We start from the raw sequence: 16,442 nt of genomic DNA on the forward strand, positions 1-16,442 counted from the left end.
TAAGCTCGGGGATCCTGGAGTGCAGTGATTTTGGAGTCTGAAATCAGACAGACCTGGGTTAAAATCCTGAGCCCCTACTTACCAGCTGGGTCACCTTGACTTGGTCCCCTCTCCTCTCTGAGCCCAGTTTCCTCACCTGCAAATAGGGACGTTGCTGTCCTTTTCATGGGAGGTTGCAGCTGGTGCTCAGCCAGCACATTTGCAAAGTGTTCAGCACTTGTAAATGCAAGCTGTAGTACAAGGAGGCAAGGACACATCTCATTTTTTTTTTTTAAAGCTTATCATCAGTCGCAAATAATAACAATGGCAGCTACTATTTATGAAATGCTTAGCATGTCCCAGACACCCTGCAAAGTACTTTGCAAGCACGTCACCCCTCCTCCCCGGCGCTCCCCCAGCTCACTCTGCTCTAACTACACTGGCCTGTCCTTTGAACACTTATGTTCTTGCCCCAGGGCCTTTGCACTTGCTGTTCCCTTTGTCTGGAACTCTTCCCTCATGTATCCAAATGGTTCCCTCCCTCCCTCACCTTCTTCAGGTCTCTGCCCAAATGTCACTGCCCAACCATCCTGACTAAAGTTTACTCTCGGCCTTAGTCTGGATGCCCCTTCCTCCCCATAGCCTGTGTATTTTACCACCCCCCCCCACCTTGTCTGTCTTGCCCCATAGAATGTTCAGCCCCACAAAGGCAGGCATTTTTATCTGTTGTTAAAGGTGCGTTGCCCACGGTAGATGTTCCACATAGTAGATGTTCAATAAATCTTTCACTTGATCCTCCGGACACTCGAGCCCTTCACACATACTAGGTACACGGGTCCTCACAACCACCCACATTGCAGATGAGGAAACTGAGGCGGAGACGTCTTTGTCGGGGGTCACAGAGGGTCAGCACCTGCCTCTGGGTGTTGGGCTCCGAGAAGGGGCAGCGCAAGCCCCCACCGCGGCGTTCGGCGCCCTCCCCCGCGACCCTCGGCGCGCGGCCACTGCCCGGGAAAGGCCTGAGTCATCGCCGCCTCCAGACGGCGGCGGCCGCGGGCTGCGGGCGACGGCGGCGGCGGCCCGGGCGGCGGCGCGAGGTGATGCGGGGACGCCGGGAGGGGGCGTGAGTGCAGGGAAAACAGAGGAAATTAACCCCGCCGGGCGCTCCTCCCGCCGCCCCGCCGCCCCCGCGGCCCGCTGGGGCGTGGGCGGGTGGGCGCCTCCGCAGGCCCCCTCCGCGCGAGGGGCGGACCCCGAGTCCCGCGGCCCCGGGGCAGGTCCCGAGTGCCGGACCCCCCGCCCCCACCCCAAGTTCGCGTAGTGAGTGGAGACCCGCCCGGACTAGTCTGCGAGAGGCTGGGCTCCTCCGTCTCGGCCGCCCCGCGTTACGATGCGCCCCTCGGTGTCCTGGGAAGTCCCCCCGCTGCCGGGTGACACCCCCACCCTCCACCACTGCCGCACCGTCATCCGAGCAGCCGGTCTCCTGGCTCTGGACCCGCCACTCTGGGCTTCCCTGGTCCCGACACCACCGAGGGGGCCCCAGAGCGGAACCGGGGAAGCCCCTTCCCCCGGGGCGCGGGGGCCCTGGGTGCCCCGGCTGCGGGGCGCGCACGAGGGTGGCCCCGCGGCTCCCGACGCCTGCGCCCCCGGGCTCGAGAGCGGGGTCGGGGTCGGGGTCGGGGTCGGGGTCCTAGCGGTAGAGGGTGGGGACCTGCCGGCTTCGGGCGGCGCGCGTGCGGCGGCTGCGGCTGAGCCCGGGGGGCGTGGGGTGCGGAGCGCCCAGGGCTCCGAAAGGGGCTGCCCGCGGAGGGTGGCCCGGGAGCGCCTGGGGGGCGGGAACGCCGCTGGGGGGCGGGGCTGGGAATGCCGCGGCGGTGGGGGTGGGGCGGGTGGGGAAGGCCGCCGCAGGGCGCCCCGCTGGGGGTCGGGGGTCCCCGCGCGGCGGCGGCGGGGCTGCGGGGGGCGGTCTGGGCGCCCCCCGCCCCCGCCGGGCTCCGGGCCGGAGCCGTGACGTCACGGCGGCTGGAAGTGCCCGGCGCGGAGGCGCGGGAGGGGGTGGGGGGCCGAGCCGGCGCTTTATAAGCGGAGCCCGCCAGGCGCGCCGAGCCGCAGCCCGCGCCCGCGAGCCCCCCGGCCGGCCCCGGCCCGGCCCCCAGCTCGCGCTCGCGCCCCCGGGGCGGCTGGGCGGCGAGGGACGGAGCGCCAGGCGGCGGGCCGGAGAAGGGACGCGGCGGGCGGCCGCGGGGCATGAGGCGGGGGCGCGATGTCGGTGCCGCTGCTCAAGATCGGGGCCGTGCTGAGCACCATGGCCATGGTCACCAACTGGATGTCGCAGACGCTGCCCTCGCTCGTGGGGCTCAACGGCACCGTGTCCCGCGCGGGCGCCTCCGAGAAAATCGTGAGTGGCCGCCGCGCGGGGGGCGCTCCCGGGGGGCGTGGTGCCCGCGCCGCCGCAGCCCCCGGGGGCCCCCGCCCCCCTCGCCTCCCGGGGCGCCCGGCCGCGGGGCGCCCTCCCGGGCTGGGGCCGGACGCGGGGGAGCCCCGGGACCCCGACCCCCCCCCCCGCGCCCTTTATTCTCCGGATTATTGCTGCTTCTCATTATTAGTGAGCAGGGTCCGAGGGGCAACAATGTGCTGGGCTCGCTCGGCTCCCCGCGCAGGCGGCAAGGGCTGCGCAACGGAGCCGAGCCCGGCGGAGTGGGGCGGAGCGCAGGGTAGATTCGGGGGGCCCGGGCGGACCTTGCCTCTGAAGCCGGGAGCCACGGGCTCTCCGAGCGTCTCCACCTTAAGGATCGCGGACTGTCCATGTATCTCTGAGTCGTCCCGTCTCCCTCTCTGTCTTTTTCTGTCTCTGCCTATTCTTTCGCCTCTGGTTTGCTTCTCTGTCTCTCCCTGTCTCTGTCTCGATCTCTGTTGCATTGTCTCTGACTTTGTATCTCTTTTTGTCTTTTTCTCTCTCCTGCACCCACCCCGCCCCCCCTCCCCCCTCCAGCCCCAGCAGCTCCTTCCCGGTTACCTGCTTCACCATGTGCTGAATATTTATTCCCAGAACTCGCCCTCTCTCTAGGAGGCAGATGAGTCTCAAGACTGGGACAGGGGCGAGGGCTGGCGCTGCCCCCAGAAATACAGGATTGCCCCTTGCCTCATCCCATCCTATCCTCCTCTATCACCTTCATCCTCCAGCTTCCGTGGCCTCAGAGCTTTTTTTGGGGGGGAGGAGGGGTGCGGGAAGACTCAATGGTGATCAGTAATGGTGTTCCTGGTGTCCTGGGGAGAGAGAAGAAGGCAGCCTCCACTGCAAACTTCCCTCGGTCTCCTCCAGATCCGGCTCTCCCCTCCCATCTTTCCCCCTCTTCAATCGGTTTGCGGGACTCCTCCCAATAGGTGGAACTGGGATGCACGGAGCTCCCTCTCCTGCTCAGTGTTTCCCTAACTTCACCAGCTCCCCTGTTCAGCCCCCAGTGGCCACCACACCACTTTCTTTCTCCTTGCTAAGAGGAAAAGAAGTCTTTGCTCCCAAGGGTTGAAGGCAAGGTGGGGGGGCGGGGGGCATGCACTGTGCCCAGGCTTTGTCCATCCCCTCGGGGGGAGATGGTTATTGGGCTTGGCACTGGTGAGGGCTTTCAGTCCAAATTCTCAGACTTGAAGCTAATGTGTGAAACAGTGTCTTTCTGTGTGTCTGTCACATTGAGTGATATTATTCGAGTATATCCTGGTGTGTCTATCTAGGCATGAGTTTTGGTGTGTGAGTGGGGTTGGGTGTGAATTGAGGGAGAAAGTTTATGAGCTTTGCCAGCAGAAGGGTCCAAGTGTGTCTTCCTGTATGTGAAGGTGTGTCCCAGAATGAATGTGAGTGTGTCCCTGAGTGAGTGTGTCTGGGTGTGGATGTGTCCAAGTGCATATCTGCAGTTCTATGTCCCTGACTGTTTGTGTGTGTTCTATGTCCATGAGTTTGTACACATGAGTCTGTGACAGGCTTCTTGCTCTTTTGCCTTCTGAGGGGGAAGAGAGATGATGTCTCATTGGAATCAGAAGCCAGATTCCCCTCCCCCCCTCACAGAGTGCGGGTCTGTGTAAAAGTGTGCATGTAATATGTATAACATATGGTGTGTGGGGAAGGTGTACTACATAAATGTGGAAGAGTGTGTCTCTGAGTTACGATTTTGTGTGCACATGTGTCTGTGCTAATATGTATATGTGTGTTTTGTGTGCGTATAAGTATAGACATGTATGTCCTTAGAAGCCTGTGCCTATGTGTATATCTGTGAATGGTATGTGTGCCTACCTTGTATGCATGTGGGTGGATTCCTGCATGAATCATGTGTTTTCTGTAAGTGTGTGTGCATGGATGTGTACCCAAACAGAACTGCTCTTTTTTTTTTTTTTAAGATTTTATTTATTTATTAGAGACAGAGTGAGAGAGAGAGAGAGAGAGGGACGGGGAGAAGCAGGCTCCATGCAGGGAGCCCAACGTGGGACTCTATCCCAGGTCTCCAGGATCACGCCCTGGGCTGAAGGCAACGCTAAACCGCTAAGCCACCGGGGCTGCCCCAGAACTGCTCTTCATTCCGATCTATATATAGCTAATAGGACCACAGCCCAATACTTCCACAAAATTACCTCCTGAAAGCTAGTATTTCTCCCACCCCTGAGCCCCACTCCATCCTTCAGTCTCACTAAGCCTTGCACAAGGACTCGGTGGAATGAGATGCCAGGACTTAGGACCTGAGGGAGGGGAACTGTCACATGAGAGTGCTCTAGAAAGGGTCTTGGGAGTCTGGTAGACCAAGGTCAGAATCTACTCTCCCACATCTTGCTCTATGACCTGCTCTTGACTCTGGGTGCCAGTGAGTTCACCAATCTGAGCTCTGGTTTCCTCATATATAAAATGAGAATTATAATTCCTAAGTCCCAGAATTGTTGTGGGTAACAGAGATCTATAGTTCAGCTTCCCACCTATCCACCCTTTCCATCTGTTTCTCCACCATCCATCCATCCCTTTATCCTCCCATCCATCTCTCCATCCACCTCTTCATCCATCTGTCTCTTCAGCCAGCCATTATCTGTCATCTGTCTCTCCATCCCTCCTTCTTTTCATGTATCTGCTCATCCTTCTATCTATCCATCATCCAGCCATCTCTTCGTCTATCCTCAATATCCATCCTTCTATCCATTTTGTTTATTCAGCAAACCTCTATGTCAAGCATGTTTTATTTATTATCCATTTTGTTTATTCAGCCGCCTCTACGTCAAGCATGTTTATGCCTAAAAGCTCCAACTCAGTGCCTGACATAGTAGATGCTCAGTTAGCAATAGGAGTTTAAGTCATACATATCCGGGTTTGAATTCTGGCCCTGCACTTTACTAGCAATATGTCCTTGGGGAAATTATTTAATCTCTCTAAGCTTCAATATCCTCATTAGTCAAGGAGAGTTTAGAGTCCCCATTAGACCACAGGATCCATGAGGAACCACAGAGGACATCTGTGTTTTGCTCACTACTGAACCCTAAGTCCTGATGCACTAATAATAGGTCTACAATAAATATTTGTCAAGTGACTGAACAGTAATCACATTTTCATAAGGATTCATGGATTCCACCTTTATATGAAAACAAATGGCTGGGAGTATAGTAGTAGTGTTCAGTAAGGAGGAGTCACTTTGTTTGCCATGGTAGTCAATCACATAGAAGGCACAGAGTAAATATTTGTCAAGTGTCTAAGTCAAGAATCCGCTTTCCTGGGGTGCCCCGTTGGCTCAGTAGGTGGAACATGCGACTCTTGATCTCAGGGTTGCGAGTTTAAGCCCCACATTGGGTGTAGAGATTACTTAAAAATAAAATCTTAAAAAAAAAGAATCTTGGGGTACCTGGGTGGCTCAGTTGGTTAAGCATCTGCCTTCGGCTCAGGTCATGGTCCCAGAGTCTTGGGATTGAGCCCCACATCTGGCTCTTTGCTCAGTGGGGCGCCTGCTTCTCCCTCTCCCACTCTCCCTGCTTGTGTTCTCTCTCTATCAAATAAATAAATAAAATCTTAAAAAAAAAAAAAAGAATCCATGTTCCTAAGGATTGGGGAGAACAAATGGAAGTTACTAGGCATATCCGAGGTGCTCAGTAAGGATTTGTAGAAAAGTGTAGAGCACCAACATGAGTTAACTGAGCAGTTCAGGGATTCTCAGTCATGAGGAAGAAGATTGGATGCTGGTGTTTGACTTAATAAAAGGCCTCAGTGGTGAGGTGGAGGTGAGCTCAGATCCTCTGGCTATTCTTGTCTCAGACTCCCCCCCCCCCCCCCAATTTGATCTGGAGAAACAGCTTAGCATTCTAAGAGATTCTAAGAGTGGTGTTACAGGTCATCGCTGGAAAGGAATGGGGAGGAAGCTTCCACCATTACTACCTTTGGCCAACTCTCAGCCATAAACCATCCCTGTGGGATGGGAGCCTTCAGCGGAATGGCTCCTCATCTGGGAGTCATAAATCCAGAACCAGACTAAGAGCTGTCAACCCCTTGCCGGCAGCTGCCGTCATTACAGCACCTGAAGAGAGTTACCTGCATCTTATATGTTATGCCCTTGCCCATCTGCTCACCCTTCCTTAAGGGCTGGAAAAAGGAAGGGGAAATGAACAAGAGGTATTCTGTTGGGGGAGGACCCTTTTCCTCATGGAGGAATAGGGGAAGGGCCTAAGCAGCTATCCACAAAGGGCTCTTTGAGGACTTCCTGCAAAGAACGAAAACTCAAATTCCATGTCTTTTCTTGACAGTTTCCTGGGGGAAAAGGCTCCAGATACTCGGTATCAGTCAAGAGAGGTCAGGGTACACTGTGATAACAAGCAGCCTCAAAGCTCGGTGGTTTAATGCAACACAGGTCCACTTCTCCCTTGCATTGTATGTCCATTGTTGGCTGGAGAACTTTGTCCATAGGAGTCATTCAGGGACCCAGGATGATGGAGGCTCTGTGGTGACATGATCATTGGAACAGAAAAAGGAAGGCAGATCCTCCATCAGGTCCAAAAGCTCTACTCTGGAGTGTTACTTTGGTCACATTTCATTGGTTAACATAAGTCACATGACATGCCTAACCTCAAAGAGGGTGAGAAGTGTGGTCCCTCCATGACCTGAACAGAGAGCAGTGGCAAGATGTTTGCGAACAGGGGATCCCTGGGTGGCGCAGCGGTTTGGCGCCTGCCTTTGGCCCAGGGCGCGATCCTGGAGACCCGGGATCGAATCCCACGTCGGGCTCCCAGCATGGAGCCTGCTTCTCCCTCTGCCTGTGTCTCTGCCTCTCTGTCTCTCTCTGTGTGACTATCATGAATAAATAAATAAAATCTTAAAAAAAAAAAAAGATGTTTGCGAACAGCCCTAAACAGCACCCCACTCTGCTGATTCCCCCCCCTCTTATCCTAAGCAACAAGAATTCTCTTAGAGGGTATCTCCCTTCATTCACTCATTTATTAACAAATGCTTATTCAGCATATACTATGTTCTAGGCACTATTTTAGGTGCCAGGGATATAACAATGAACAAAAAAGATAGTCTTGCCCTCAGGGAGCTGACATTCTAGAGCAGGGATGGGGAGAAATAAATAACTAGACAAATCTATAATATTTTAGATGCTAATGCATCTACTATGAAGAAGCATAGAGCAGTATAAGGGGAGTGGAGAGTGATAGGGGGATTATTTTTGATTGGGTGGCCCCTATGAGCAGGTGACATTTGAGCAGAAATTTGAAGGAAGTAAGCTTTTGCCTACCTCACTTGAACTCATATTTAAAGGAAGAGAGTTACAAGTAGAGGCAAGAGCAAGTGCAAAGGCCCTGAGGTAGGAATATGTCCAAAATATTGGAGAAACAGTGAGGAAACCGTGGCTGAAGCAGAGTGCACAAAGGGTGGAAAGCAGTTGGAGATGAGGGCAAGAGGTGACAAGGGAGTTGCATCATGCTCAGGGATGGGGGAACCTCATAGGGATTTTAGATTTAACTTGTGACTCTTCATGCTTTCTATTTCTCCTTGCACTTTAAACCTTCTAATATGCTCTGCATAGTCAACTTATTTATCTTACTGCCTGATTCACCCCTACTATAATGTTAGCTCCACAAGGGCAAGGATTTTTAAAAAGTTATATTGACTGACTAGTACTTAGTATAGGGCCTAGCAATATTAGGTGTTCAATAAATACTTGTTAAGTAGATAAATGGAATTCCAGGGAGGGTTCTGAGCAAGGGGAGGAACAGGACTTTGTTCAGGTGTTCAGCTTCCCTCTGGCTCCTGTGAGGAGGGCAGACTATGGGGGATGAGACTGGGAGCCAGAAGACTAGTGAGGAGGCCACTGCACTGATCCAGGTGAGTGATGATGGGGGTTGGACCAAGGTAGGGGCCAAAGGGGTGGAGAAAGTAGGCATATTGTGAAGTTGACACCCACCTACCATATTTACCTGCTCCTAAATTGTGGGCATCCATCTTCTGTTCAAACACTTAAAGTGTGAAGAAACATTATTGAACATCTACTTTGTACTGGGAAGGGTCCTGGGCCATGGGATGTAGAGATGAATAACATCCCTGACTTCAATCAGATTGCAGTCTCACTAACGGTACTTGTGACACAACACAGTGTGCATGGTAATAAGGATATTTCTGGAGTGTTATGGGGGTGCAGGGGAGGGCATCTAAACCAGCCAGGGTCCAGAGGAGGTTTCTTGGAGGTGGTGGCCCTCAAACTGAGTCTAACCATTGAGAAGGAATTCACCAGGTGAAGACAGAGCGAGAAGGAACAGCATGAACAAAGGCTCAGAAGCAAGGAGCATCATGGTGAGTAGAGAGAGAAAGCAGTTTAGAGTTCCTGGAGATTTATGTGCCATGTTGGGGGGAGCGTAGAAGTGGCCTGCATAGCCAGAAGGGTCCATGTCATAAAGGGATTTGGACACTTCGTTCTTAGTATCAAAGGACGGGAGATTTGGAGGGGTTTGGAGCAGGAAAGAAATATGAAGTTTCCTATTACATTTATTTAAGTATTTTTAAGATTTTATTTATTTATTCGTAAGAGACAGAGAGAGAAGCAGAGATATAGGCAGAGGGAGAAGCAGGCTCCTCGCAGGGAGCCTGATGTGGGACTCAATCCCCAGACCCAGGATCACACCCTGAGCCAAAGGCAGACACTCAACCACTGAGCCACCGAGGCACCCAGCCTGTTGCATTTTTAAAGAAAAGGTTTATTTATTTATTTTAGAGAAAGAAAGAGAGCATGAGTGGGAGGGGCAGAGGCAGAGGGAGAGAGAATCTCAAACAGACTTTGCACTGAGTGTAGAGCCTGACGTGGGGTTCGATCTCACGACCCTGCCCCGAGATCACAACCTGAGCTGAAACCAAGAGTTGGCCCTCAACTGACTGCACCACCCAGGCGCCTCTGCCTGTTGCATTTTTAAAGAGACCTCTAATTGTTAGAAAATCCTTCTAGATTGTGAGTATGAAATTTGCCTCTTCGAGCTTTTGCCTACCTCTCTTGAACCAAATCTGAACTCCTTACCCCGGTTCAACTCATAAAACCTCACTCTCTTTATCCACAAAATGGGGATAATGGTGGAATGTTCCATATAACATTGTGCTTAGCAGTGTACCTGACATATAGGAAGGTGCCTGGAAAGGTCAGCTATTGTAATTATTATTGCTATTATTATTATTGCAAGACTCTACCTGCCTGAGTCTCTCAGGTCTTGGACCACTCTTCCATCTTTTTTCTTGTTTCTGCCTCTGGAAATTTGTATTTGCTGTGCCATCCTTTGGGAACCTCCTCTAGCCTGCTCCTTCTCACCACTTAGGTCCCACTTAGGTAACACAAATGTTACCTCCTCAGAGAGATCTCCTTTAACCACTCCAGCTAAAATATCCCCACACTGTTATTTGGACCTGTTCTATTTCTGCCCAGCACTCATAATTATCTGAAATCATCTTGGTAATTGTTTGCCACCAACAGAATAGAAGTGCCATGCAAGCACTTTGTCTCTTTTTGTTTATTACTGGGATCTTCTCCTTTAGGGTAGTAGGTATGTCCTGAATGGTCTCAGTTCTTTCTGACCGCATGAGATTACTGCCCCTTCTTCCTCCTAATGACACCTCTGAACTTTGATGAGAATTTCTGTGATTCCCCAGGCTTTTTCTGTGAATCAGAAGTGTGTTTCTTTTCTTTTTGATTTTTTAAAGATTTATTTACTTATTTTGAGAGAGAGGGAGAGAGAGAGAGCTAGTGGTGCAGAGAAAGAATCTTTTTTAAAAAAAGATTTTATTTATTTATTAGAGAGACAGCATGAGCAAGGGAGAGGGGCAGAAAGAGAGGGTGAAGCACCTCCCTGCTGAGCAGGAGCCCAACATGGGGCTTGATCCCAGGACCTGGAGATCATGACCTGAGCTGAAGTCAGACACTTAACTGACTGAACTACCCAGGTGCCCTGAGGAAGAGAGAATCTTGAGTAGACTCCCCATTGAGCATGAAGCCCAATGTGGGGCTTGATCTCATGACCCTGAGATCATGACCTTAGCTGAAATCAAGAGTTGGATGCTTAACCAACTGAGCCACCCAGAAGCATCTATTTCTTAAAGCTTCTTTTCATGTGTCCTTGTTTTCCAATATTTTTATGTGTGAATGGATGTCTGACGAGTGTGCACTTTGCCAACCTCCCACATCAAGGTATGGAGTAGTCTAGCTACCAGAGAGCAGAGTCATTCCCAACCAGCAATCACTGAATCCATCTATATACCGAGTTCTGTGCTGAGGACTGGGAAAAGAGCAATGAACAAACTGTCTCTTCCCTCTTAAAGCTTCATAGGGAGACAGTCAATGTAGAATTGTGTAAATAGCTATATAATCACAGTTTAGTAAGGGTCATGAAGGGGGAGCTATGGAGACATAAAAGCATGTAATTGGGAAAGGGTGGTCAGAGAAGACTTTTCTGAGAAGGTGACATTTGCCCTGAGACATGACGGTTGAGAAAGAGTTGGGCAGAGACAGCTGATAAGGTGGAGGGTGAGAGGCCAAGAGAACAAAGTGTGTAATAGTGTTGGGGTGAGACAGCAAGTGGTGTGTCTGAGGAGCTGGTGAGCTAGGTAGTAGCCTTAGCATGTCGGTGTTCCTGACCACCACCCTAGACCTAGTGCACCCCACATTTGATGCCAACATAAGAGATGGCTTGAGGTGCAGCCTTTGCCTATGTTTCAGCACCATGGACAGCCACCAAGGGAAGGTGGTCTAGGCCTTGGGGCCACTTGAGTGAGGCTAAAACTGTCTTCTTCCTCTTCCAGAGGGAAGCCCTGGTTTCTGCTTTTGGTGTCTTTCATGCCCCCAGTATCCTTCTCCCCTCTGACTCTGGATGGCTGTCGCCTCTTTGTGAAGCACCAGTGGGGAGCAGCCACAAAGCTGAGCAAGGAAGAAAGGCAACCATCTGGGGGAGGCCCAGGTGCTTTCAGAGAGTTTGATGTGGGGTTGGGTCTGTCTGTGTGTGGGCGTGAAGAGGCTGCCACTGGGAGACCCTGGGGGGTTGGGCGTTGGAGGGCAGGCTGGTTCCCAATCTTGCCTCTGTGTGTCTCACCCTTGATGCTTCACTGTCTTAAACTCTTGTCTTTGGAGTCTCTTTCTGTCCTTCTCTTTCTTGTATCTTTGTCATTAACTATATTCCCCTCCCTCTGTTTTAACTGTAGTTACAACACATGGGTGATTTTCAGTAAGTGTTTGTTGAGTGAATGTTGATTATCTCTATCTGCCTGTGTCTCAGTATCTGCTTCTCTTCATCATACTCTTTTCTTTCTCTGTTTCTGTCTCCAAGTCCTCTCTATGTCTCTGTCTTTGTCTCTGTGTGTCTCTGTCATCTCTGTCTCTTGATGTCTCTATATCTATTCCATCTCTAGCTCTAGGTCTATGTCTGACTCTCTACCTCTGTCTCTGTCTCTGTCTCTCTCTCTCTCTCTCTGGGATCCTATTTCTATGTCACCATAGTTGCTGTATCATAGTCCAGGATGCTGAGGGGGGGTGAGGGACAGAGGAGACTTCTCAGATCTGAGAGGGCTCTTGAGACAACAGGACAGAGCCAAAGCCTGTTGGCAGGATTCAGTGAATGGGACAAGATGAGCCAGACCAGAGTGAGCTCTTGAAGGCCCTAGAGGGGACCTGGGTAGTCTGTACCTCCAGGGTGCCAGAAATTGGAGCTAAGCTTTGAGGGGAGCCCAGGAGGAGGTGGAGGTTGGGGCTCAAACTCCCGGTGAGCCCCTTTCCTCCCTTACCCATTCCTATTCCACTGCTGCCACCTAGGAGAGCCTCCCTCTAGGACCCAGCCATCAGGCCCCAATGCTGGCTCCAAGATGGAACAGCTGTCTGGGCTGCAGCTGCAAAAGCTCATTTTGAACAAGGGAGATGATTGCAGGGGTGATTGGGGGAGGGAGAGACAAGGGGAGGATAGCAAGGGCCAAAGAGGAATCAGGCTTGATTGTTGCTGCTGCTGCTGCTGCTGCAGTGGGTAGTTTGTCCAGGAGATGAGGAGACCAGGTGAGGCAGGAAAAGGCAGAGGGAGGTCTGTCTGCCTAGCTATGGTCCATCTGTCCCCACTTCTGGTCTCCCTGTTGTGAAGTTTCTCCTTCTGTCTCTGGCAGTCTCTCCCTCTTCCTGCATTTCAGGGCCTGCATCCCGACTCTGCTGACGTTGCTTGACCTCCCTGTTGCCTATCTTCTTCCCTCCTGCCTATATTCTGGTCCGCCTGTATCTCTGTCTCTCTTCCTGCCACTCCACCTAGATCTCTGCATCTCTCTGAGCCTCCCTGCCTGTCCCTCGGTGCTGCTGTCATTGCCAGAAGCATGGCTAGGGTTCAAGCAGCCCTTTGGATTGCTCTTTCTTTTCTTGTCATTTCGGCAATACTCAGGGGCTGGAGATAAATAGAGACAGCAAATTCCCAGGAAATGATGGGATCGTGTCCTTCAATAAAGGGATATTTACAAAGATATCTCAATTAGGACTAATTAATTAAATGAGCCACTTCCTCTGCCCTCTCCCCCACCCTATGGTCCCGCAGCCTCCTGGGAGAGAACCAGCCAATGAGTAGATGGCAGAGTCTGGTGCTCAGGCAGTGTCTCAATGTTTAATTTATAACAGCCTTCTCCCTGCTGCCCCATCAATCCATCTGGAAGGGCAAGGTGGCCACAGGCATATAGACTCAGGGGCAGAGGCTGGAGACCTGCCAGCCCCCCAGAGCTTGCCGGGGCATGTGTGTGTCTGTTGGAGACTGCCCCACACGTCAAGGTGTGGCATAGTATGTTTGAATGTGTCAGGGCATGTCTTTATGGCCCGCATGCCCCTTTGTATAAAAAGGATCTGATGGCTGCAGGGCATGTCTGAGCCCATGGATATGTTGGAGCAAGTCCGAGTGTGTCTCTCATATGGAAATGTCTGAGCGCAGCATGCCTGAGTGTGTCAGGGTGCAACAGGACATGTGGAGCACAAAGAGGATGTGGCACGTGACGGGACCTGTCATAGCATGGCTGTGCTATGGAGGTCTGCACTGGCAGGCTAGGCATCTGTCCTCAAGGGCATGGCAAGATATGTCTTGCAGACCTCCCTGGCAGGAACAGTGGAGGGATGACAATATCTATAGCTTCCAGGAAGAGCTAGTCAGGCAGCCCTGCAGCTACACACTCTAAATTTCCCCAGCCCCTTCAGCACTGATGAATCAGAAGGGTTGAGCTCCTTCCCTTGATGTACTATTTACTCCCTTGTCCTCTGTAGCTTCCCTTCCCCAGTGCATAGCTTCGAGATCCCCAGTTCCCTCATTGTTGTGGTCCTACTCGTTCCCTTAGGATTACTTCTCAACCTCACCTCCACCTGCCCCTTCTCGCTCCACACAGAGGAGTTATCAATGCAAAGGGAAAATGTTGCTTCTCAAGTTTTATTTTCTAGCTACAAAGCCCTCAGTATAATGCTCAGCCTGGGACTGGGGCCCCCAGTGTTAGGACCAAAAGGATGATTCCATCTTCACAGAAAGGTTTGATGATGCAACCCTCAGTGTAATATCCAAAGAGGTAATGCAGCCTACAGTATAGTGACAAATCTGTTGATGCAGCCCTCAGTGTGCCACCCTGATGAGTGAGTGATACAGCCTTCCGTACAATGACAGATCTGAAGATGGAGCCCTTTGTGCGATGGCAGGGTAGTGTTGGGGCCATAAACATATCTCAACAGGCACCGGTTGGGACACTTGGTGCAGTCAGAGAGAAGAGGAGTTTGCTCATTATGGTGAGTGCATTCTTTGGCTATTCCAGGAGGCCAGGATTCCCCAAGCCTGCTGGCTGAGGCTGGCTCCATTAGCCCTTGTAAGTGCCATGTGACCTCAGCAGGACACCAGGCTTATTAGTAAAGCATAAATTCTGCAAGAATATTTCTGGACTGACTGCAATGCTAATGAGTTAGTCCTGAGAGTGCAGCTGACAGAATGTACACAGATGTCAGTTCCTACTGAGAGAAGTGTGGGAATGTTCGTGGATACGGGTAGACACAAATGGACATAGAGAATTATATACATGGAAGGGCATGAGTTTTCTTTTTTAAAATTTTAATTCCAGTCTATTCACTGTTTCACCTGGTGTTCTTGAATGGACACAGATCTGTGGCATGTTTGTGGCTGCCGGGTAGACGTGCATGTGGGATCACACAGAAGGCCATGGGTATTTATAGGGAGGTGTTCACCTGTGCTATAGAGCAACACAGGGACACGAATGATCAAGGAGAAGGCAAATAGACACAAATATATCTGGTGCACAGATATAAAGAGTGGTTATGCAGATTGACTTGTGGGCTCATAATTGTGCACAGAGAATATGGGACTAGAACGTTATGAGCATTTCAGAGTGAAGAGAATGTTCATGGCCATGGGCAACAGTGCAAGATGCACATATACTTGCACTTGTCCACTGATACACACCAGCATTTGCCTGGATTTACACAAATGTGCACCTCTATACTTGGCTACTCACAGATGTCTCCAGATGTTCCATAAGTGTCCAGAGCATAGATGCTCACAGGTACCTATAGATAAACACAGGTGTCCACACAGTCATAGAACTTTTGGGTATCCCAATATCCACATGTTACTATTTTGGGACGTGAATGACCAAGCCCCTCCCTCCCCCCAGGTCCCTGGACTCCTGGCTAAGTGAGATCTCAAACTCAATAGGAGTGGCTTTGGAACCCCCAGGTCCTTTTTGGATGAACAGGGAAGGGAAATCTAGTCACATGGGCACCTGGGTGACCTGGCGATGCCATCCAGGAATACAGTGTCCTGAGCCCAGCCTCACTCATCAGATTGTCTTGGCTGAGATTCTTTCCTGTTGATGCCCCCCTCCCATCAGAGCTAATTACGGTGGCCAGTGCTGGCAAATGGCTTAGAGTACCTGGTACAAGGAAGAACCCAGTGAATGTTAGGGACCATAATTATCAGTGAGTAGAATCATTATTCCCATTATGAATATTCTCCTTGAAATGCAGAATGCCTTGTTCTTTGTGTCTAGTTTTCCAACCTTTTCTCTCATCCCCACCGCCCCCCCCATCTTGTCCTACCTGGCACCCATCGAAGTGTCCCTCCGGCCTTCTAGCTTCATCTGTTTCTCTCCTGCTCTCACTTGAGAGAGTCAGTCCTTGAAAGCCATGGTTTCCTTTCTCATTGGTTGGCTCTTGCCTGACATCCTCTTTGTTCTCATCTGCCTCTAAGCATCACGGTCTGGTCTGTCTGCCTGGGGATGGGTGGGTGTCAAAGAATGTGTTTGGAATAGAAAGCCCCCTAAAAGGGCCTGGTTTAAGAGGAGCTTTAGATAAGGAATGCAGGGAATCTCACAAAACCCAGTATCTGGGGCTCCAGGACCTTGGAAAGTCATCACTCACACACTCATTTCAATTCCGTAGCAAATACTTATTCCGCACCTACTATGCACCATGTAGACAAGACAGACAAGGCGCTTGCTCTCATGGAGCTGGCATTTTATTGGGAAGAGGCCAGTAAGAGCGAGGAATTATAATCCTGTAATAGTGCTGTTCAGAGAGTTAAACGAGGGCAAGGGATGGTGGCAGAGGCGGGGCTCCTTTGAAGCCAGGAGGGAAGCACCTCACTCTCCCCCATCCCTTTTCACTCTGGGCACCCCTCAATCCAGCATCCTCTGACCCCCTGGGCACCATCAGCTCCACAGCCCCACACCTTTTAATTGCCTTGACTTTCATGTTCCAACTCCATCTCCCTGGACTGGAAAATTTGCCTCTTTCAGTGTGTATCAGGAATCTGCTTGTCCAGTTTGCTGAGACTGGACAACTCTGGGACCTGGAACATGTGTTGTGGAAGTCTCTTTCTCAGTAGGGATTTACAGGTAGGAGCCTGTCTCTTGGAAGAGGCCCTGGGAGGGGAGGCAATGATAGGCACCCATTATTTATTCTCTCATTCATTCACTTACT

The 16,442-nt window shown here is 51.4% G+C and overlaps 1 protein-coding gene across 2 annotated transcripts in view; it reads left to right on the top strand.

The window, feature by feature from the left end:
* Positions 1 to 16,442, top strand: part of OLFM2 (olfactomedin 2) — a 61,392-nt gene that overhangs the window by 14,714 nt on the left and 30,236 nt on the right. Inside the window, exon 1 of one of the 2 annotated variants that reach the window (XM_072787357.1) lies at positions 2,169 to 2,377. The exons of the other annotated variant lie outside the window; for it this stretch is intronic. Coding sequence (XP_072643458.1) covers positions 2,243 to 2,377 — 135 coding nt within the window. The 5' untranslated portion in view covers positions 2,169 to 2,242. Of the gene's footprint in view, positions 1 to 2,168; positions 2,378 to 16,442 lie in introns of those variants that run through there. 2 annotated transcript variants of the gene reach the window in all.

This window comes from Canis lupus, chromosome 19, assembly GCF_048164855.1.
Source record: "Canis lupus baileyi chromosome 19, mCanLup2.hap1, whole genome shotgun sequence".
Lineage (NCBI taxonomy): Eukaryota > Metazoa > Chordata > Mammalia > Carnivora > Canidae > Canis > Canis lupus.